Here is a 22,743-nt window from a genome sequence, read left to right as displayed (position 1 = left end):
TTAGCCACCTGATGTGAAGAGCCGACTCATTGGAAGAGACCCTGATGCTGGGAACGATTGAGGGCAGGAAGAGAAGGGGGCGACAGAGGATTAGATGGTAAGATGGCATCACTGACTCAAAGGACATGAGTTTGAGCAGACTCTGGGAGATGGTGAAGGACAGGGAAGCCTGGTGTGCTGCAGTCCATGGGGTTGCAAAGAGTTGGACACGACTTAGCAACTGAACAACAAAATCCAGGTAAGATCATCCCATAGCAGGGTTAAGGGTAACTAAAGTTCATCAAGTTGGAGATTAAAGACAACAAGAAAGTGGTTTCATTATTAACTAACTTGTTACGAGAACTTTTGAGTTTGAGGCAGAAATATAATAGAAAATGTTAAGGAGATGGGAAAAGTAAGGATGTTAAGAAAACATTCGTTTGGCACAGATTAGTTTATTAGATCGTGGAGAAGGCATGAACAAAGATCTTATTCTTGATTGGATCAAGAACGGATTTCAAAGGCAAGTTTGCTGCTTTATATTAAGTAGGAAATTCTGAAGATACTTCTCTATGAGACATGAGAGTAATATTGTTCATTTGAAAAGGTTGAACTTTTTAAGGAGCTTTTTCCCTCTTGGATATCTCTGTTATTTGTAAAAAAACACAGGGTATCTTTAACTTACATTTCATGGCCATTGTTCAAAACTCTGAACACGATTTCCTATAGAAAGAACTGCAGGTGGTGGGATCCATTAGGCCAACCCTCTAATGACTCGTTAGTCTCTGGTTGCCACAACAGCACTGAACTAAACCCATGTTTCCATGGAAAAATTCAAATATGATTCATACTGAGCTGCAGGAATACTTGTGACCACATTTTGTAACAGAAATTAAAAAGGAGTGATGAGTGGGTGGGATTGGGGTAGAGATACTCTTTAGGGGCAGGAGAGTGTTGCAAAAGAATAAATTATATCAAGGGAAACTTACCTCTCCTCTTTCAATGCCTCTTGACAGGAAAACAATAGTATCTAGAACCTGTTCTGAATCTTATTGATCTAGTTCCTAGCTGAAAACAAAATAAAGATTTAGGTAGGAGCATTTCTAGGGAGTAAGAAGTTGAAAAGATGGGAAAATAGAATTTCCAGAAGGAAAGTGAGTTGTTTGGTCATATGGCATTTGGCTTAACAATTCTGTCTCTTTGCCTCTCCCTTTCTCTCCCCCTCCTGGTGTGTGTGTGTGTGTGTGTGTGTGTGTGTGTGTGTGTGTAATATGTTGAGCTTGTTTAGAGCTTCCCAGGTGGTGCTAGTGGTAAAGAACCCAACCCGCCAGTGTAGGAAACTTAGTAAGAGACGCAGGTCCGATCCTTTGGTTGGGAAGATCCCCTGGGAAGGGCATGGCAACCCACGCTAGTATTCTTGCCTAGAGAATCTCACGGACAGAGAATCCCATGGACAGAGAAGCTTGGCAGGCTACAGTCCACAGGGTTGCATAGAGTCGGACATGACTGAAGCAACTTAGCAGGCATGGATCAGTTCAGTTCAGTCACTCAGTCGTGTCCGACTCTTTGCGACCCCATGAATCGCAGTACGCCAGGCCTCCCTGTCCATCACCATCTCCCAGCGTTCACTCAGACTCACGTCCATTGAGTTGGTGACGCCATCCAGCCATCTCCTCCTCTGTCGTCCCCTTCTCCTCCTGCTCCCAATCCCTCCCAGCATCAGAGTCTTTTCCAATGAGTCAACTCTTCGCATGAGGTGGCCAAAGTACTGGAGTTTCAGCTTTAGCATCATTCCTTCCAAAGAACACCCAGGGCTGATCTCATTTAGAAAGGACTGGTTGGATCTCCTTGCAGTCCAAGGGACTCTCAAGAGTCTTCTCCAACACCACAGTTCAAAAGCATCAATTCTTCGGTGCTCAGCTTTCTTCACAGTCCAACTCTCACATCCATACATGACCACTGGAAAAACCATAGCGTTGACCAGATGGACCTTTGTTGGCAAAGTAATGTCTCTGCTTTTGAATATGCTGTCTAGGTTGGTCATAACTTTTCTTCCAAGGAGTAAGCATCTTTTAATCCATGGCTGCAATCACCATCTGCAGTGATTTTGGAGCCCAAAAAGATAAAGTCTGACACTGTTTCCACTGTTTCCCCATCTATTTCCCATGAAGTGATGGGACCAGATGCCATGATCTTCGTTTTCTGAATGTTGAGCGTTAAGCCAACTTTTTACTCTCCTCTTTCATTTTCATCAAGAGGCTTTTTAGTTCCTCTTCACTTTCTGCCATAAGGGTGGTGTCATCTGCATATCTGAGCTTATTGATATTTCTCCCGGAAATCTTCATTCCAGCTTGTGCTTCTTCCAGCCCAGTGTTTCTCATGATGTACTCTGCTAAACTTGTATAAATAAGAAGCTGCTTATAAATAATTTTGATATCTGGTCAACCTAATGAAAATTCTTATCAATGAATGTTTTGAAATTTCACAATTAACTAGAGAACAGCAAAGTTGAAGTGAGAAAAATATAAATTCTAAATTAAACTGCTTAATAATTAAGAACTCTTGCCTTGGGGGCAGAGGAAGAAATTCAAAACCTCTATATTAATTTAACTTACTGAGAGAAAAACAACTATTTAAAGATTTGACCCTTTTCTAAATTTCCAGACCCAACAGTGCACTTAATTGAATGCTTATAATAACATATAAAGGATGCTCAGTCTATCATATTCAATTTTAATCATTTACTCATTGCACCTGCATTTTTAATATCAAGATAAAATAACTTACTGCTATATTCCCAAATATTTGTTCTCGGTAGGCTGAATTTTGCTGTTGATAAAGTAGGGTTCACAGACATTTTCATTCCTGTATACCATATGAGTTTTTGACCCAACTTTTATATTGAATCAATGACCTCAGAAAAGAACTGCCCTCCTTCCCTTTTCCTTTTCCTTTATAGAACATTTCAAATACTTTCCTTGTTGATTTTGCTGTGTTGCCCTAATTCCATGCCTAGCACAAATATTGGGTTGGCCAAAAAAACTTGTTGAGGTTTTTCCATAAGATGTTATGGAAAAATCCAAATGAACTTTTTGGCCAACCCAATATAATATGGGCTGTGGGATACTGCATACTTTGTGAACTTACTAACCTGTGACCGGGCTTGTCCTGGAGTCATCACCCTTTTCCTCATTACCTTGTAACTCATCCCCAACCAATGGAGAGAAGCAAGGAATACATAGAGGTAGTGAGCTGTTGGCTTAACTAGGGAGGACTGTGGCGTTTCCCCCACTCACTTCAGTAAAAGAAGGTAACATCTCTTTAAACCAACTGAGAGGGTTCAAGAAAGCTACATGAAGATATGGGTGTCCCTAGAACAGGAGGAAATTGGCAGCTCTCCCCTCTGTGAGAGACCAGCTCAAACATAGAAGCCCTTATGCCTTCCCTGAGACGGCTGGAGATGGGGAAGAGGGATCAAGGTGCTCTTGATGTTTGAGGTGTACATGGAAATGAAGACTGGGACCTGCTTCTTACCTGGGGGAATTTTGAAGGTAGGACAGCAGGTGGAACACCTCCAATGACAGCGTGAAATGAGCGAGTAGTAGCCTGCCTTGTCATCGTTTGGCATGGAAAGGATGTTTGAGTTTTCCGTGGCTTAAGAGGATGCTGTGAAAGGTAGAAGCTACCTTAAAAGTACTTGTCCTCAAGGTGACTTGCTGGGGCAGGAGAACACTGCGGTGGTAGCGGTAGGTTAGGATGGAAGGAGATATACCATTAGGGATGGGGAAATTTCAAGAGGTAAGCCACAACCTGGGTCACCTTTGTCTGGGGACTGTGCAGTGTTGAGCACCTGCAGGGTTTCTAAGGCAGCTTCCTGTGAACCTCACAAAAGTGCTAGTTATTTGGCTGTCTGCCTCAAAGAAGTCACTGATGGCCAGCCAGTAATAGCTATGGAAGAACTAAAATGCAGAGGAATTCAAGCAAACAAACAAAAAATATATCTTTTCCTTTCATTTTATCTTCCTCGATCCAGACCTTGGAAAAGCCAAAAGTAGAAGGGGAAGGATAAGGAGGAAAGGAGAGGGACAGGCCAGTCTCTTCCACCACGTGGCAGCCCAATTTAGGGTAGTTGGAGAGAGGCCTGGGATTGGAGATGAGGTTTCATGAGATTTAGCCTGGACCAGACCCCTTCAATCCCTGCATGGTAGTTGCCATGAATGCAATGGGATTCCTTCATATACTTGTAAAAATCTGGAAGCTACAGGATCTGCCTGAAACGAGGGCCAGGAGATGGAGATATTTGAGCAGTGACTGGAGAAAACAGGAAAGCCATTTCCCACCCAGTTGAGACTGTTCAATAAACTGATTCCATGAGGATAGATTATGGAGTAAGATTGTTTTGCAGACTGTTAAGGAGGCTCTTTGGGGATGCTGAGCCCAGAGTATGAGGTTAAGAAGTTGGTGAATTCCTTCCCTGAAGAATCAGTGTTTGGGGTTCAGTCTTTTGGAAATGACTTCGCTCATTAAATCTGACACCCACCAGTCTGGGGTGATGTGCCTCTTTCTCAGTCTTTCTCTCCCCCCTCAACCTGTGTGGGGGCCAGTTTTAGATTTTTTTTTTTAAACTAACACAGATGCATTCTAGGAAAAGATGATGAAGTCTTTAACTTTTTCACATCCCAACTGGGGCATACGTCTTATGCCAGAGAAGAGCTTAACTGTGGAAGAACGATGCACTCATGAAACAGGGACCACAGACAGCAAGCTGTTGCGTGTTGTTTTTTGGGAATGGTGTGGTCAGAAGAAGCAACAGCAGGGCCTCTCAGGGCCGGCTTAGGGGCCAAGACCTCCTTCCTTCGTAAGAGGAGACCTTTGTGCCGGAGAACTGAAGTGCTAGTATTGTGTATCCTATCCCTTCCAGAAATGGTTTTTGAAAGGCTGCCAGCTTTTTAGGGAGGCTTATGACAGGGTTCTTCGTCAAACTCTTGTGGCTCACGGGCACAGCATAGAGTTGGGAGAGCTGGAACCTGAGTTCTAAACCTCATTATGAAAACAGCTTTATGACCCTGGGAAAAGCAATCAGCTTCTCTGAACCTTTTTATCATATATAAAATTAAGAACTTTGAACCAGATACCTAGGATTCTTTCCTGGTCTAACATTTGATGTGTTTCTGAGTCAAAGCATCAGCTTAATGGGGAAAGCTTATAATGTTCTAACAAGGAATCCCAGGTTAGGGGGTGGATGATAAAATATTAATTTATGCCACTCTTTCATGAGTAGATATAATAAATGCTGATGCAAAACCTACCAGAAGGGACTCTTCTTTCTTCACAACTGGCATATTTGTAAATAGCAACAGTAAGCCCCATCACATGTTCTTAGAAATAAATAAGATTCATAGTCATTATTCCTATGTATCAGTAATGATACCACTGTGAAGTTTTCAAATCAATTTTTAAAGGGAAATGAATATCATATATAATGTGTTCAGTATCTTAAGTGGCATTATTTCTACTGGATGGTTTATATGGTATCTTACTGATGGTGCCCTATGACTAATAGAGGCAACCCACTCCAGTATTCTTCCCTGGAGATTCCATGTAGCCTGGTGGGCTGCAGTCCATGGGGTCACGGGGAGCTGGACACAACTTAGCCCCTGAACAACAGGAACAACTAATAAAGCATAAGAAAGAAAATTGCTCAAGGAAAAGTGATAAGAACAGTATTTGATCTCAACAACTGCCTTCAATAACCTGCAAAATGATGATAATAATGATTCTTTCTTTATATCATAGTATTATAATACTATTAATACAATAGTATGGTGATATATGGGACTCCTTGGTGGCTCAGATGGTAAAGAATCTACCTGCAGTGCAGGAGACCCGGGTTCGATTCCTGGGTTGGGAAGATACCCTGGAGGAGGAAGTGGCACCACACTCCAGTATTCTTTCCTGGGAAATTCCATGGACGGAGGAGCCTAGTGGCCTACAGTCCATGTGGTCACAAAGAGTCGGACACAACTTAGCCACTAAAAAACAATATTGTGATATGTAATATAGTCAACAATAATATTAATATTCATCATCTCACTGGCCCCAAGGGGGGTACTAAGGAAGTCTTATTGACATCGATAACTTTATTTCTAGTTTCTTAGCTGACATGGATGTAATCACGGGCTCCTACCTTCTTTTCCACGTTCCCTCTCTGGCGTGCTATGTAGTGGCCGGGAATTTCCACCACGGGGCGGCCACACGTGAGCCCTGGCTGCTCTGCTTCTGTTTGGTCTTCTCTCTTAAGTGTCATGAGAACACAGCTCCCCACTTCCCTCACAGGTGCGGTGGGACTCCCACTGCTGGCTTGTCCCCCGCCAGTTCCTTCAGGACACACCCGCAGTGGTCCTTCTTCACAGAAATGGAAAGTAGCCTCCCCACTCACACAGCTTTTTCACCTTTCCACCTGAGTTTTCAAGCAATAGGCGTGAAGTCTTTAAGTCTTTAAGCCTTTAAGTCTTACAGCATTCTCCATCAAAATGGCACTTCAGCCTTTACTTGTGGTTCTGTCCCTAGAAGCATGAGCCCTTGTTCTGAGCCAGCCTGGGGAATGCTTCCCCTCATGTTCTCTGTTTTCCATTTTCCTTCTTCCTCTGTTTTTTCCCCAGGTTCCTCTTTTCTCCTTTAGAAAATATACTTGTGTGCGTGTGCACACACATACACACACACACACCGCCATCACCAATAACCCGTAGAAAACCATCATGAACTCATACAAACTGGACAAATGATGGGAGAGACAGGATTGCCAGCCCAGCCCAGCAATCATAGCTGACTCAGTCAAAATAAGCAGTGATCTAAGACTGGTGCACACCAGTGAATCACTGCGTGAATTTTACGACCAGATCTTAAATAAGTATCTTACAGCCTGTTAGCGAAAAGCACTTGTAAACAGTCAGAATCCTGTTTTTGGGAACCCTATATCTACTCCAAGACAGGCTGCTACGCAAATGAGGATGCTTTGGGAGACTGAATTCAGGACACAGGAGATCACTGGTTTCATGATTTATGGCTGAAGGCGTGCACTCTCTGTGCTGGTGGTCAATGATGATAAAGTGGATACCAGTGCCTCTTTGGATTTCCTGTTGCCCCTTCAAGAACCACCAATTAGAAGCATCTAATCAAGTGCAGTGATCTAATCAGGTGTAAGTGCTTTCCTAGTGGTTCAGTGTTAAAGAATCCTCCTGCCAATGCAGGAAACATGGGTTCGTTTCCTGGGTGGGGAAAGATCCCCTGGAGAAGGAAATGGCAATTGACTCCAGTATTATTGCCTGGGAAATCCCATGGACAAGAGGAGCCTGGTGGGCTACAGTCCATGGGGCCGCAAGAGTTGGACACAGCTTAGCCACTGAACAACAACAATCAGGTATAAAGTGCTGGGGGTGGGTAAACCTTTTCAGGTTGCCACTGCACTGTGGGTTTCCTCTTCAGATTTTCTAAACTAGTAAAAATAGTCTTTCATTTTTACCTGTGTAATTTTGTCTGTTCTTTCCCCACTTAAGCAGATAAATATTACCAGGTAACATGATGACAGCCACTCTGATCTCTAGTTTTCCTCTTGCTTTCAACTGACCAATGAGATAAGTCCTCAAGAAAGCACTCACCTTTATTATCAATACATGGTCATTCTTAACTAGTCAGGATCAATCTGCTAGATAGTGCCAGTCTCTAATAACCAAGGAGGCGATCCCCACATTTCCTTCTCAAAACTGGGCTGGGGAACATTTGTGATGCAGGGGAGGTTGAATATTTGCATATAAAGTCTATGTCTATTTACACATGCCTATAGCATCATTATGCCATGCATATCAAGTTATAAATCTACAGTTTTGGGCAGTGGTTCTCAAATGTGGTCTCTCCACCAGCAGCTTGGGTAGCACCCGGAAACTTGTTAGAAATGCACATTATTGGGGCCTGCCCCAGCCCTTCAGAACTCTGGGACGGGGCTGGCAGTCTGTGCATTTTGATTCACGAGTTGAGTCTGATGCAGGGTATAAGTACCCTCGTTTTAGGATGTTTCCAAGAACAAGCCCTTTGACTTTTGAAAACAATGGTGTGGGCAAATTAAATTGTTCTTTTTCTGAAAAGCAATTAATCACACTGAACAATTATTCATGCATTTCTCAAGCTTATGTTGATCATATTAGAAATTTCCTTCCCAACTACTGTATAGCAGGGAACTCTTCTCAATGTTATAAGGCAACCTGGATGGGAGGTTGGGGGAAAATGGATACAGGTATGTGTATGGCTGAGTCCCTTTGCTGTCCACCTGAAATTATCACAACATTGTTAATTGGCTATACTCCAATACAAAATAAAAGGTTTTTTTTTTTTTAAATAAAAAAAGGGTTCTTAAAGAGAAACTATGTAAAAATATCTACTATGAAAGTATTTGATTAACTTCCAAAATGTTACTGATAAAAACCAGGAAATGGTGACTGATGAATTACCCTGAAAGGAAGACCTCAAGGCAAGAACTGAAATGAAATACACATGCAAACAGATCTCATAGGTGCATGGAAAATAACCCTTAACACCACAGAGCTGAGGGAGGAGTAGAAGAAAACATGGGAGGAAGGTAAAGGCTTAAACAAACACATAAAAAGGGCATTAAACATATGAGGCAGTTTATATTTAATCAAAAATAAAATGCTTTGTGAACTACAAAGTAGGGGGATTCACATTTAATGAGCCTGTAAAGCAGTGCTTTAAAATATTATTGTTGTTTTCACTTCTGGACTTGATCTCTGAGACAGTGTTGGGTGGTGTTGGGGTAACGTGTGGGAAGCACGTTACCATATCATCCTCATTAATCAGCTGACATTTATTGAGCACTTACTGTGTCCCGCAAATTGGGTTAAAACAGGGGAATGCTTTCAAACAGGGTCTTGGCTTCTTAAGCTTAGGAGTTGAAGAGATGGGAGTAACATGGAAATACTTGGGCTCAATAAAATAACATCAAATATGAGGAGGCTGCAAATGCAGGGTTTTTTCGAGTGTCTGGTGTCTATGGAAGAAGGCTACAGGGGCAGGTGGACCTCAAAGGAGGCTCACTATCTGCAGAGGATTGTAGAAACAGCCTCAATTTTACCCTCTCTGGATCTCTGCCCCTTGGCAATGTGAGTTTTCAGCTCTTCATATTCAGCATGAACCCCTGGAATTGGAGCTCTCCTTGTAATGGAAGCAGTGGTGAGGTGTCAGTTCTGAGCCTCAAGACACCTTGCATGGTTCTGGCCACTCTCTTGGAATATGTCGGGCTGACTTAAGCCTGTTGAAGGGAAAGAGACCAAATCCATCAAAAGATGAGCTATCCAGCTGAGGCCATCTGAGACTAGTTCGCGCCCAGCAGGGCCATCAGTGAGCCCAGCTGAGACCAGAACCCTCCAGTTGAGCCCAGTCAAAATCGCCAGTCCACAGAATCTTGGGCTACATGAATCAATACTGTTTTAGGCCAACACATTTCGGACTGGTTTGTCATATAGCAGTAGATAACTGATACAAAGTCTGCAAGGTGGACAGGAAGGGAGAAGACTTTTGAGGCTAGAGCTGCGACTCCAAACAGGTCCAGAATCAGAAATGTGTGAGGTCAGGACAAAGAAAAGTGAAGGCATCAGTAGGACTGACCACTTTCTTTCAATAAGTCAGTAGGCGCACAAACATTTAATAGAACATATATACTGGAGATCGGAGAAGGCAATGGCACCCCACTCCAGTACTGTTGCCTGGAAAATCCCATGGACGGAGGGGCCTGGTAGGCTGCAGTCCATGGGGTCACACAGAGTTGGACATGACTGAAGCAACTTAGCAGCATACTGGAGATCAGACCTGCACTATTACTATCCTCCAAGCACTCCCATCAGTCCCTAAGAAACAGGAATCCTCATATGTTGAAACACAAAGTGAGCATCAGGACCCCCATTTGTCCAAGCTGGACTTGAAGAGAGTAAAATACTGTTTTCTAGCCAACTATATTATGCCAAGGGAAAACCCCCCCTTTTAAAAAAATTTTTGGTGACTTACACTCAGCTTCTACTTTTTATACAGAAAAATCTGAAGCTTATTTTGTGACTTTCTAGAAACTGCTAGAGGCAACTTTAAAGAATCCCAGAGTAAAGGATATTATGTAACTACAGTTCTTTTAAAGTCTTAAATTCTCACAAGGTGGATCTAGTAGGCCACTGGGCAACAAACAACTTCCACTCAATTTTATTAGGTCTTTGAATATATTCTTCACCATAAAAGAGCACAAGAGAAATACTTTCCTTTAAGTGCTAAAAATGTGTTCTTTCTATTGAGCGGTACTTGATTAACATGAACATCCCTGGGAGATGAAGAATTCTTGTTTTCAAAGTAGCATCTTAAATTTGGCTGCGTGGTGCGGGGGGGTTGGGCGGTGATGGGGTGAGTTAGGGTGGGGGAGTGTGATATTCAGATGGGACATCTTGAACCTATATCTCCTCCTGTCTGGGATGCCTTTTTTTTTTTTTCCCAGCAGGCACAGAGGCATCCTTCACTTCATTCAGTTATTTTTTTAAAAACGGACTAGTTGACAAAGTGCCATAAACTTTATACAAGACAGCCTTATTGAGCAACTATTTTATTCAAGCAATGCTCAGATCAGCAGTACCCCACAGGTCAGAAAATCACGGTGAACCGGGCATTTCCATAGGAGAAAAGGCGAGGATAATCAATCCCGAAGCGCCACACAAGGGGAGCCGAGCGAGAAGCGTCAAATCTGAAGATCTCGCAGTGTGTGCGCGTTAGCAGGAGAGCGAGCGAGACAGAAAGTTGCTGTTTTCATCGCAGCCTGTCTCCTGCGAACGTGTTGCTCCCTTTGGACTCTCCAGTCACCAGTTCACCCAAAACTTTTCTGCCACGAGGCCCCGCGTCTCCCGCGTGCCCCCAGCCTTCCTGCGCCGGCTAACAGGTCCCGGATCGCCGAAGCGTCACCTCTGAGTCCTGGGGAAATCTCCGCAGCCCACTCGGACTGCAGCCCTCGGTCGCCGCCCGGCCTCCCATTGCAGCAACCGGGGCGATCTAGAGGGAGGAGACGCTCAGGTCGGGGGTGGGGAGGGAGACCCAGCGGGAGACCGACCCCGCGGGCCGGGCTTGGGCACCAGCATGGGGACGGGAGGCGCGGGCCGAGCTCGCCCCGCAGGTAAACAGGCCGGCGAGGCGCAGGGCGCTGCCGCCGCGGCCACCCAGCCATTTCCAGGCACGCAACTCCGCCTCCAGGGCTCTCTGCCTCGCGCGCTCGCCCCGCCGCCCGCTCGCAGCCTCAGCAGCCGCCGCAGCATCACTTCACACAAAGGACTGTTACCCGCTGAGCAGCTTCTCCACCTCCACGTCCTCCTCCGGTGACAGCAGAGCCCCGACAGCCGGGCTCGGGCGCGGCGGCGGCGGCGGCGCGGGGAGGACCTATTACTCCCAGCATCCGAGCATCCGAGGCGGTGGCGGCGGCTTTTTTTTTTTTCTCTTTCGCCTAAAAAAAATTTTTTTTTTTGCCCTTTCCACCGCTTCGCCTTTCTGTGGTTCCACCCACCCCTTCTCTCCCTTCCTCCTCCCCCTCCCGTAAACAAGTCTCCCACGGCCCCCGCCAATAAATAAATTAGGAGGAGGGTGCGGGGGGAGGAGGAGGGGAGAGGAACAGGGAGGCAGCGCCAGAGACCGAGGAGGCAAGAGTCCGAACCGACAGCCACCGGAGCCCGCACGCACCTCGCACCATGAGCTGGCGATGCGCCGCGCGCCGCGCCGGGAGGACCGGCCCCGCCGCCCGCTCTCCTCCGCCGTCGCCGCTGCTGCTGCTGCTGCTGTGGACCGCGGCCCTGGCGCCGGGGGCGGCCGCCGGCGACGAGGCGGCTCCCGCGGGGGCCTCGGTGTGCTACGCGTCCCCGCCCAGCGTGGGCTCGGTGCAGGAGCTGGTTCAGCGCGCCGCGGTGGTGATCGAGGGAAAGCTGCACCCGCCGCGGCGGCGGCAGCAGGGGGCACTCGACAGGGAGGCGGCGGCGGCCGCGGGCGAGGCAGGGGCGTGGGGAGGCGAGCGCCCGCCGCCGGCCAACGGGACCGTGCCCGCCTGGCCCACCGCCCCCGCTCCCAGCGCCGCCGAGCCCGGAGCCGAGGCGCCCTATCTGGTGAAGGTGCACCAGGTGTGGGCGGCGAAAGCCGGGGGCTTGAAGAAGGACTCGCTGCTCACCGTGCGCCTGGGCGCCTGGGGCCACCCCGCCTTCCCCTCCTGCGGGCGCCTCAAGGAGGACAGCAGGTACATCTTCTTCATGGAGCCCGAGGCCAACAGCAGCGGCCGCGCGCCCGCCGCCTTCCGAGCCTCCTTCCCCCCTCTCGAGACGGGCCGGAACCTCAAGAAGGAGGTCAGCCGGGTGCTGTGCAAGCGGTGCGGTAAGTTCCTCGGCCCGCGGGGCGCGCTCGGGCCGGGCGGGGAGGGCGGGGAGGGCGGACCTCCCCGGGGCGCGCCGGGCTTCGACGGCTTTCGGGCGGACGCGGTCCGAGCGGCGGAGGGGCGCGTTTGGGAGCCTCTTGGTGGACTGGATGCCACAGGCAAGCGCCTTCTCCCGTTTCCCGGTTTCGAGGCTTTGCTGTTGAGGAAAGTCCAAGTTTGGTCCGCGGTTGGGGCCGCCTGAAACTTTTTAATTCCTTGGGGTTTCGTTCGCCAGGTGGACTGGCAATGGGCCGGTGGCTTGCCTGCGGTGCCGTCTCGAGCTTGGCTTTGGTTAGGACTTGCTCTTTAGGGCGGCCGTGCGGGGCTTTTCCTTTGAAGGCGGAAGGGTGAGGCGGACAGGACTATCCAGTCTGGCCATCACTTCGGGTCCGGAGTGTGGACTTGGGGGTTTGTGTCTGTGGAGAGTCCGACAAGGAAAGGACAGGGCACCGAGATACAAGATTTCGTCTTTCAATGTGGCAGTTCTTTTTTGAAAACCGAGTGTCCAGACAGACAGGTGCAGTCTGTGCCTTGGGAAAATGTGTATGTGAGAAGTATAAAGTTGGGTGTTATCTTTTTGGTGACATCATCTCAAGAATTTTTGTTTTCACTGTATTCTCGTTTGGCGGATGCTTTGGCAGTTAAGTGTATCAGACCAGATGAACGTCATTATGGAGCTTCACTTGTAGGCCCTTAAGGAGAATTGGGGGACATAAGTTAACAATCCGATTTCAAGGACCTTTCCCGATTTTATCACTGAAAAAAAACTCTTTTTTTCCCAGGTCGCCTTAATATTAGCAGGTCTGAGAAATCAGTTGATAATCTGATTACATTTCTGAAGGAGTTATTACCTCTATGCCATTCATAAAAGTAATTCTTAGGTTCTAAATATTTGTAATTTCCTGATGATCATATAATCACTACAGCATAGCGGGGTTTCTTCTCAAACCATAAATTAACATGATTACACATCACAGATTCTCACATGCATAATAGATTTTCCCCCTGGTCTTTATGTATCCACCTAATGGATGGTTGGGTTAATTGAATTTTTACAAAACTCAGCACCGTGCCATGCTCAGTCTGTGATGCAGTGTGTCAGCTCTTTGCAGTTTGTAGCAGGTGAGGGTCATTTATTTACATTTCTGATTGGCGTTTGTGGTGCCTATAGGCTGCGGTGGTTAATTAATGCCTACCACTTGGGTTTTGATGTGAGGGAAGAGCCTGGCTCATTCTCCACTGCCCGAGTTTCACAATGCACTTTGTGCACCAGGGACCTGTTAAGACTGCACCACTCTGTGGCAAGAAGCTGTTCTCAAAACAGTGGTGCTGAAGACGGCTGAGTGACGTTGGGATTCCCTGGGTCTGGCTGATAGATGTCACTATAAAACATGGGAAACTCTCTGCTGGGAGCTGTCTTACTAGGACACACAAAAGCATCACACCATTGTCCTGCATCATATGTTATCCTGTTAGAAAATCCGAAAGAAAACCTTTTCAGTCACGCCATCATCCAGTTTTCACATTTTACTACATGCAATTCAGGAAGGATTTTGCTTTTACCACCAAACCATATAAATTGTGAATCACTTACTACACATGGTGGAAGTTAATATGAAGGGTGTCGTGGTTGGCAATGATGCTGAGGATGGGGGGCGGTGTTGCTAGATTAACCATGGTGTTAGTCATGCCTTTTAACTAAAAAAGCATGTCAGTTTTCAGGGCTAAACTTCTTATAAAGGTCCGGAGGATGTTTGGAAATGGAAAATTGCCTGGAGGAATACTATTATGTTTTCGTGTGTCCGAACTGAAAAAGCATCACTGAAGGTAGTTTTGCCCTTTTGTTTGCCAGCCAGAGGAGATACATGGTTTAAGTTGTGGCAGGTTAAGCAAAACAGGTTTTGTTTCTTTTAAACGAACTGGAAACCTCCTGCATGTAATGTAGTAGATTAAGAAATTATGAAGTTACAGCTTCAGGTTTGTGTAATTACCATGTATGCTTGGTGATTTTAGTGTTAAACACTTTAAAGTATGATATCGCACGAAACATTAATAGGTTTAGCTAAAGACTAACTGAAATCCTGCTAAAAGTTTCTCTTGCATTTTTACAAGCGTGGTAGTTATTGTGACATTGAGGATGTAAATCAAGACTGTAAGCTATCTTATACAATGGAAACTCAGTCAATCCATACTTGGAATATTGGGTGTAAAAGTGTATGTGTGAGGGTGTGAAAACTTGTGAGTTCATTCAGGTGTATGGTCTGGGTTAACAATGTTATTCAGAACCTACTAGGCAAAGGAACACAAATTGGGGGAGAAAACATGCAGAGAAAATAGGGGCTGATTTGTCTTGGTTGAACCACTTCTGTGTGCTTCTGGTCAGATTTCAGGGAGAGTGATGGAGCTGAGGGTTCTTACCTAACAACAGGAAGCTGCCCTGGGGGCGCGATGGCTGTGTTCCTGCCTGAGCCCTGATGCTAGGCTGGAGAGGGAATATAGCAAAGTCATTTTGTGCTATCATGCCCTGGGGAACAGTTTCCAGCTCTCCTGCGCTCAGCTGCAGTGTTGTCTCCTACAACTTGCTTATGAATGTAGAAACTACACGTGCAACAGATTAGCCTTAGGGCTGAGCTAATAGAAGTCTGTCTTGAATTCTTTTTTCTCTCCTCCCTACCCCTCATCTAAGAAACTCTTGAGTAGCCTGTGTATGAAAGCACTTGTCTGAACAATGGACTCTTGGAGAAACGCACTGTCTAGTGTATTTAAATGACAACACAGAATCTCATAGCTTGTTTGCTTTATATGTGGGGCTTGTGTGAATTACACTTCCTTTACAATCATTTAAATGCTCCCCGTCTTTGCTTTCTCCCTTGCTCACTGCACAGGTTGAGACACATTTCTAGGTCTTGTATTTATTGGAATGCAAAATAATTTGTTGTTCAATTAAATTGCTGTTATTCAAACAAATTATTGTCTGCTGCACTACATTTGTTTCCAAAGCCTTGAGGTTCTACTAGGCTGCGACTGATTTCCAAAAAGGAATAAAATACTGATGTCGAATAACATCCTAATGGGGCCATACGAGATTTGTGCATCAGTTATGTTCTTACCAGTCAACCTAAATATTCAGTATACCCTATTGTATTGCAATGTATTGATAATGCAAACATGTTTATCAAATATTCATGATCACTGTCTTTTTCTCATGTCTTCAATAACTGTTTAATAAACTGTGCTGACCTTATGGTGTTATGAAAAGGACAACAATGCAGGGATTTTCCAGCCAATAATTAAAGAGAATTATTCTTAATGAAAGCTCTATTTAGATGGTAGCAATAGGAACAGATACAACTTGACAGCTTGAATTTCACAAATACACATGTAAATGTAATTCCCCAAGTGTTCGTGATGGCTGTCTTTAAACTGTATAAACCTTACTGTCAGTTCTATAGTGTCTGTAAAACACTGATATTGAGTAGAAAAACCATATATGTATTGATATATATTTATGTTAAAAGATGAAACCAAGATAGGTCATTTGGGAAAACAGCTCTTTGGAATAAAAATAAAAGGTAAATTTAAAGATCTGAGTCAGGATGTGTTACAAGCACTAGGAGGAACTTCTCACCAGTTGTGGGTGATCCATAAGCCCTCTGAATCTAGGGAAAGTTTTCCCATATGTCTTAATGTATTAAGTAAGACCCATAAGCTTAAACAGCCCTGAGGCTCAAAACAATGGTCTGTGCTGCTGCTGGCCTGAATATTTATAGCAAATGAGAGCAAAAGATGTGATTGGGTGGGTTATTGCCCTTGTCAAATGCAATATATTCAGTGTTCAGGAAATCTCCTTTGCTTTGATGCCTGTTTTATTCTTGTTATTTTTTTCTTAGTTATAAACATAACATCTTTTAAAACTTACTTTTAAATCTCAGTGGCAAGTGATGAACTGGCTGGATGTCCAAAGATCTTGAAACTCATCTGCTCTCAGTATTTAGAAATACTTAGGTTTTTTGTTTGGTTTTTGGCATGCTCAAATGATGTAAAAAATTCTCTCTATAGATAGATCTAATTGAATGGGTATTTTGATTAGTCTTACATAAATGAATTATAATACAGAAAACAAAGTGCATAATGAGAAATAGTGGTAGGGATTCATGGGTTATTATAGTCATTGAAAGTATATAATGAGAAAACGAAAGAAAATAAAAGATTAAAAAAAAAATAGGGCTCTTATGGGCTCATGTAATGTGTTACCAAAGCCATAATATAACAGCAAGTTTTAGTCAAAAGTTTTCATAAGAAAATGCAAAGTAACTTTTAATGTCCTTATTTTTAAACAACAGAAATGTCTATTGTGGACAGTTTTCCATGCATATGTGAATGCGCTAAATTTGTGCTGCACATTTTACTCTGTGCTCTTCTGTTATCATGAAATTTAAATTAAAGTAACATTATGAAAGAATGCATGACCTAGCCGCTGTCTCAGATATGTCACTTTATAGTACTTGAACAGCTGATTAGTGATACAGCCTGTGGCACTTTAGAGTTGACTGATTTGAGACTTTATGCAGACTGGAGTCTTACTGAGGTAAGCGCTAGTTGAGAGACTGTATTTTCATATTATTGTGTTTTCATCTTGTTTAGGGATGAGATGTGCTTGAAGCACGCCTGTTTCTGAAGGCTGGTCTCCTGGCTCTCCATTTCCAAATGACCCATACAAGTTGAAGATTTTTTTTTAAAAAAAGAAATTTTGGTCAAGTTGAAAGCTTAAAATGGGTTGACCAATCTCTGCTTGGCATAGATCTGATTGTATCCCCTAATATGGGCTTCGTAGGTGGCACTAGTGGTAAAGAATCCATCTGCCAATGCGGGAAATGCAGTTTCCATCCTTGGGTTGGGAAGATACCTTGGAGAGGGAATGGCTACCCACTCCATTATTTTTGTCCGGAAAATTCCACGGGCAGAGTAGCCTCGTGGGTTACAGTCCATGGGGCTATCCCCCGATATAGACTTGCCATCTAGGCATCCTCGGAAGAGATGCCTAAGTGGTTATTCTTGCCTGGGAAATCCCATGGGCAGTCCATGGGGTTGCGAAGAGTTGGACATGACTGAGCGGCTAACTCTTTCACTTTCAAATGGTTATTGACATTGTTTTTTTTTTTTTTTTTTGGTCTTCAAGAGAACCAGGTTATCTTCCCCTATGGAAAACAGTTTCCTGGAAAACTATATCCTAACTTTGGTTCTCCCTTTTAGGCCCTAGTCAGATTTATATCCTGTTTTTAATAATAACTAAAAAAACAAAAAGAAACTTAACACACAGCTTGGATGGTACATGGGAGAACAGAACTCTCAGTTCCTGACTTGGACTTCAGCTGTCTTCCCTTTGCGTCTCTTTCCTTTATGGGGTCTCTTCAGGGGAAAGCCTTAGGTCACCGGTGGGGCCCACGAGTGAATCTGTGTCTGTGAGACATCAAAGTTTGTATTGATGATTGTTCGTCGTCACACTGACAAGTCTTCGCTTGGCACCTTGGGATTCGACTGTCTGGGGTCCAAGTGTGTCCACATACGGAGGTCCTAGATCACAAGATGTGAACGCTGGGAGTTCCCTGGTGGCCTGCTGCTGCTGCTGCTAAGTCGCTTCAGTCGTGTCTGACTCTGTGCGACCCCATAGACGGCAGCCCACCAGGCTTCTCTGTCCCTGGGATTTTCCAGGCAAGAACACTGGAGTGGGTTGCCATTTCCTTCTCCAATGCATGAAAGTGAAAAGTGAAAGTGAAGGGCCTAGTGATTAGTGTTTTGGACTTCCATGGCTGTGGCCTGGGTTCAGTCCCTAGTCAGAGAGCTGAGATCCTGCACGCTGTGCGGCCTGTGCACAGCCACACACACCTGCATACACCCACACCCATCCACCCCCACACACAAAGATCTAATTATAGATGTCCTTCTGTTCCTGATACGCTCTTTGTCCCTCCTCTGGGGACACAGATGGTAACCTGGGTTGCATCTCTGTCTCAGGGGCTTCCCCCTACAAAGCCCAGGGCTCTGGCTTTTGAGATCAGCTCCAGTCCACTGTGCTGGGGACCGGCAGAGCACAACTCTGAGGGCATCCTGCTTCTGGAGCTGGGGGCCGGGTTTAGGAGGTAATGCTGAGAAGCTAGAGGAGGGAACGGCGTCTTTTGCTCCCTCCTGCCAGTATGTATGAGCTGAACAGAGCCCAGCATGAGGGGACGTGTCTGCCGAGGGCACTAGAGTCTCGGTAATGGGCACACTCACTTCTAGCCTGGGGCATGGAGGTTCATGATCAGAGTGAGACCTTGTGTGCTTGACTGAATTTGGAAAGTCCACAGCAGTAACACTCTTGTCCTAAATGTTTGTCTCTAGTCTGGGAATTGTCATTAAGGCAAAGGAAGCTAAAAAGCTGAGGGACTTGCTAAGACCACTGGGCTGTAACAACCGCTCATTGAGTCTGTATCTTTTTTCCCTCTTTGATAGACTTATTCTTTGACTGTTCTGTGTGGGCTAAATATTAAATAATCAAATAAATAAATGAGCATCCCAGCTCCTTGGATGGTGGCCATCACTGTTCTAGGTTGAGTTTTGGAGAAAACAAAACAAAATAAAAACCCCTGATTCTCCTCTTCTGGTCTCTAATTTGGTGAGATGGTCTCTGTAGGAAGTAGAATTTAGAGCTACATCCTCTCAGCACACCATTTCCTCCCCTGGATCAACCTTTGGGCTTCTGAAAAGTTTAATTTCCAAAATTTTTTTTCCTGAATTATTTCTGAACTTTAATATTCTGTCTTTATCCAAATACTCTGTACTCTCTAGCCCCAGCTGAGGGACAGAATTCCCTGTGTTGTAAAGGCTTCCTAGCACAGAGGAAATTTTGGATCATCAGTGATTCCCTGCCACTGTCGTGGGTAGCACCATTCCCAAATCGTTCCACTGCATTTCTAGTTGGGTATTAGATCTCAGCTCTCAATTCTGTGTTTTCCCTTGATTTTCCCCTGGAGGTGTTTGACTACCCAGGCCTGTTAAGTTCAGTTCTTGTAACTGAAGATGGAAAAGTACTGCTTGTATCCTTAAGAAGTAATTAAAAAAAAAAAAAAAACTTTGGATAAGTGACTTCTTATTTTTTCTTTGCTTTGTTGTGAATGTCACGGCAGCTCTTGGTTAGACTGGAGGTGGGATGGCGCCTGTCCACTGGGGCTGTGAACAAGGAGGTTGTTTTCTTCCACTTTCTCCGTCAGCCCTGGAGACACCAGGGGTGGTGATGTATCCTCAGCGAAGCGGCAGACGGAATGGCAGCATCTTCTTCCACCACAGGGGGCACTCCGGCTGCTACTCAGTGCAGAACCTGGAGAGGAGGTTCTGTCTTCCAAGGAGAAGGGTGGCTGTGATTGCTTCAGGTAGAATTAGTCATTAGACTTTGTCCTTGGGAGGACAAAGTCAGGGCTCTTTGGTGGCTGCCTGGATGGAGATGTTTTGCTCAGAGTTCATTGCCGATGTCATCAGCACACAAGGGAGCGCAGCTTCAAAATGCCCCAGGCTCTCTACTTCTCTGCAGGTCGGGACACTGAGATAACTCTTTCTTCCAAGGCCCTCATTCCCATCCACTAAGATGGCTCATATCTCTTCCTCAGAAACACTGGCAACTTTTCTTTCATTGCAGTGGGAATTTTATTTAAAAAGAAACCAAGCATTTTGAACCACAGTCTTATTCTGGTGAGTGATTTTTCCCCCTGTGTTGTAATAACATAAAATTCACCCTTTAAATTATCTCTAAGTGTGCAGTTCCGTGGTACTAAGTGTTCCCAATCATGGGTCACCATGACCACCATCGATCTCCAGAACTTTTACATCTTCCCAAACTGAAACTCCAAACCAATTAAATAATAATTCCCAATTCCCTCCTCCTGTAGCCCGTGGCAACTACCACTCTAAATTGTCCCTGTAATTTGATTATGTTTTGCCTCGTATCAGTGGCAACACACAGCATTTGCCTTTTTGGTACTGGCTTATTTCCCTTGGCATAATGTCTTTAAGACTCATCTATGTTGTATCATGTCTTAGAATTTCATTCCTTTTGAAGGCTGAGTAATATTCCATTGCATACACATGACTACATTTTGTTTATCTGTTCTTCTGTCAATGGACTCTCAGATTGCTTCTATTTTTTGGCTGTTGTCAGTAATGCTTCTGTGAACATGAGTGTACAAATACCTTTCAAGACCCTACGTTCAGTTCTTTGGAGTACATACCCAGAAGGGTAATTGCTAGATCATATGGTAATCTTATATCTGATTTTTTTGAGGAACTACCATACGTTTTCCACAATAGCTGCACTATTTTACATTCCCACCAGCCATGCACAAGGATTCCAATTTCTTCACAGTCCTGCCAACATGAATTGTTTTCTATTGCTTTGATAATAGCCATCCTAATGGGTGTGAAGTGGTGAGCAGTTTTTATATTGTTGTTTTCTATTCAAAGTTATTGCCTCTAATTACAGTGTCATTAATAAACAAGTTCTTAGAAAAGAGGTGTTAATCTATTCAACTCTTAATTTGCCCAGCATTTAGGCTCCTGAATCTGAAGCCACCAGATAACAAAATTACAACAGATAATAGCTTAATAAAAACCAATGAAAGGTTTAAAGAGTAAACTTGACCTTCAGTCACCATGAGAATATTGCACTTCTGTTCATATTGCTATCAACAGAGTCCAGAGACACACTTTATCATACTTGGATTAGTATCAGAATGTTTAAATTGATTTTATTTATTCAACTAATTTTCGTTTTTTCTAATTTCCCTGCTTCTATTCTGTCCACTGCTCCAAACCAACTTCCATTAAACCCTGCAGTGGGCTTCAAGTCATTCTAAAATACTGCTTTTATTAGACTTCCTTTTTTTTCCTCAAACTTTCTATGGATGCATCAGTGTTAACTCTAGAGTCTGACATTCACTGTCCTCCTTAATCCAAAGTAAAACTAATCTTTCTCATGTTTACTGTGTGGAGTACAAACAGGCTTCACAAACAGGCCGTGCTCTTTCCCAATCCTCTTGTCTTACATATGCCATTTCCTCTGCCTGGTTCTGCTTTTTCCCTCATTTCTGTCCATGGAACTTGTCTCCTTCAAGGGGCAGCTATATCCTGCTGCTTCCATGACAGTACTACTAGTGATCCTGCCAGAAATATGCACTCTAGCCTTTGAACACAGAACACCCAAAGAAATTACATTTTACTCCATATACTTCATATGTGGTGCCATTACACACTTCCCTTATGTTATCTTTGTTTTTTAAAAAAACTGATGTCTTGCAATTTTTTCTAGTTGTGAATGTGTCTTGCCTCACCCAGGAGACCATGGTATCCCAGCACCCAGATACTTGGAGTGTCCTCAGCTTATTCATGAATAAAAAGTACCCCAGTCTCAGGAGAACTCCTTTCCACTTCCAGCTTTGTAGATCAGTACCTGGATGGTTTGGGGTAAGCAACCTTACCACTTTGGGTCTCAGTTCCCTAATATGCAAAGTGAGAAAGTGGAACTAAAGAGCTTTGCACGGTTCATTCAAACTGCATCTGCTTGTCATCTCAGAAGTGACACAATATGCGAACCCCTTCTGCTACTACCTGTGAACTTTTCTCTTCCTCTCTCTTTCTCTTATTCTACAGAGAGCAGTTATGGAAAAACAATGGTAAAACTTTTGGACAATCTGAAAGAGGTGAGAAAGAGCTTAAGGACAGGGGACTAATGAAAAGATATCTCCTCTTTCCTCCAAAGATTTTCACCTCTCTTGCCTTTTGGGTCATTTTTATTACATTATCTAAAATAGAGTTATTTGTGCTCATGGGCATCGTTTTTTCAAGAAACAAACACTGTCTTTGCAGCTATAAAATGAGTTGTTAACTTACAGCTGTAAACTTTTAAAGCAAGAAAATTCGGTCATTTGTTTTACAAAATGACAAAGAATATTCAAAGTGCTTAACTATGGGTTTTATCTTAACAGTGTAAATCTGGCACTGTTTTAGGTTCTCATAATGAGCCCTGTTGTGGAAATGAGGGAGGCCAGCATAGAGACTAGCAGATCTTGGTTCACAGCCACACTGGAACCCATGTTGATGATGGTGGGCAGAGTTCCCACCTTCAGGCAGGGTTGGGGTAAGAGACCTTTCGTTCTCAGCTTATGATTCTTACTGTTGGGTCAAGAAGACGATACATTTTAGTCCTTTGGTGAGGAGTTTGAGCAGAGCAGAAACAAGTTGTCAAAGTA

General features: G+C 44.4%; 1 protein-coding gene across 1 annotated transcript in view; it reads left to right on the top strand.

Moving 5' to 3' along the window:
- Positions 1–11,756: 11,756 nt before the first annotated feature.
- Positions 11,757–22,743, top strand: part of NRG1 (neuregulin 1) — a 1,145,979-nt gene continuing 1,134,992 nt past the window's right edge. Inside the window, exon 1 of the mRNA XM_070364129.1 lies at positions 11,757–12,426. Coding sequence (XP_070220230.1) covers positions 11,757–12,426 — 670 coding nt within the window. The remainder of the gene's footprint in view (positions 12,427–22,743) is intronic.

The sequence above is a fragment of the Bos mutus genome, chromosome 27 (assembly GCF_027580195.1).
Source record: "Bos mutus isolate GX-2022 chromosome 27, NWIPB_WYAK_1.1, whole genome shotgun sequence".
NCBI lineage: Eukaryota > Metazoa > Chordata > Mammalia > Artiodactyla > Bovidae > Bos > Bos mutus.
Note: the sequence above shows the minus strand (reverse complement) of the source record. Positions and strands in the feature narration are given on the sequence as shown.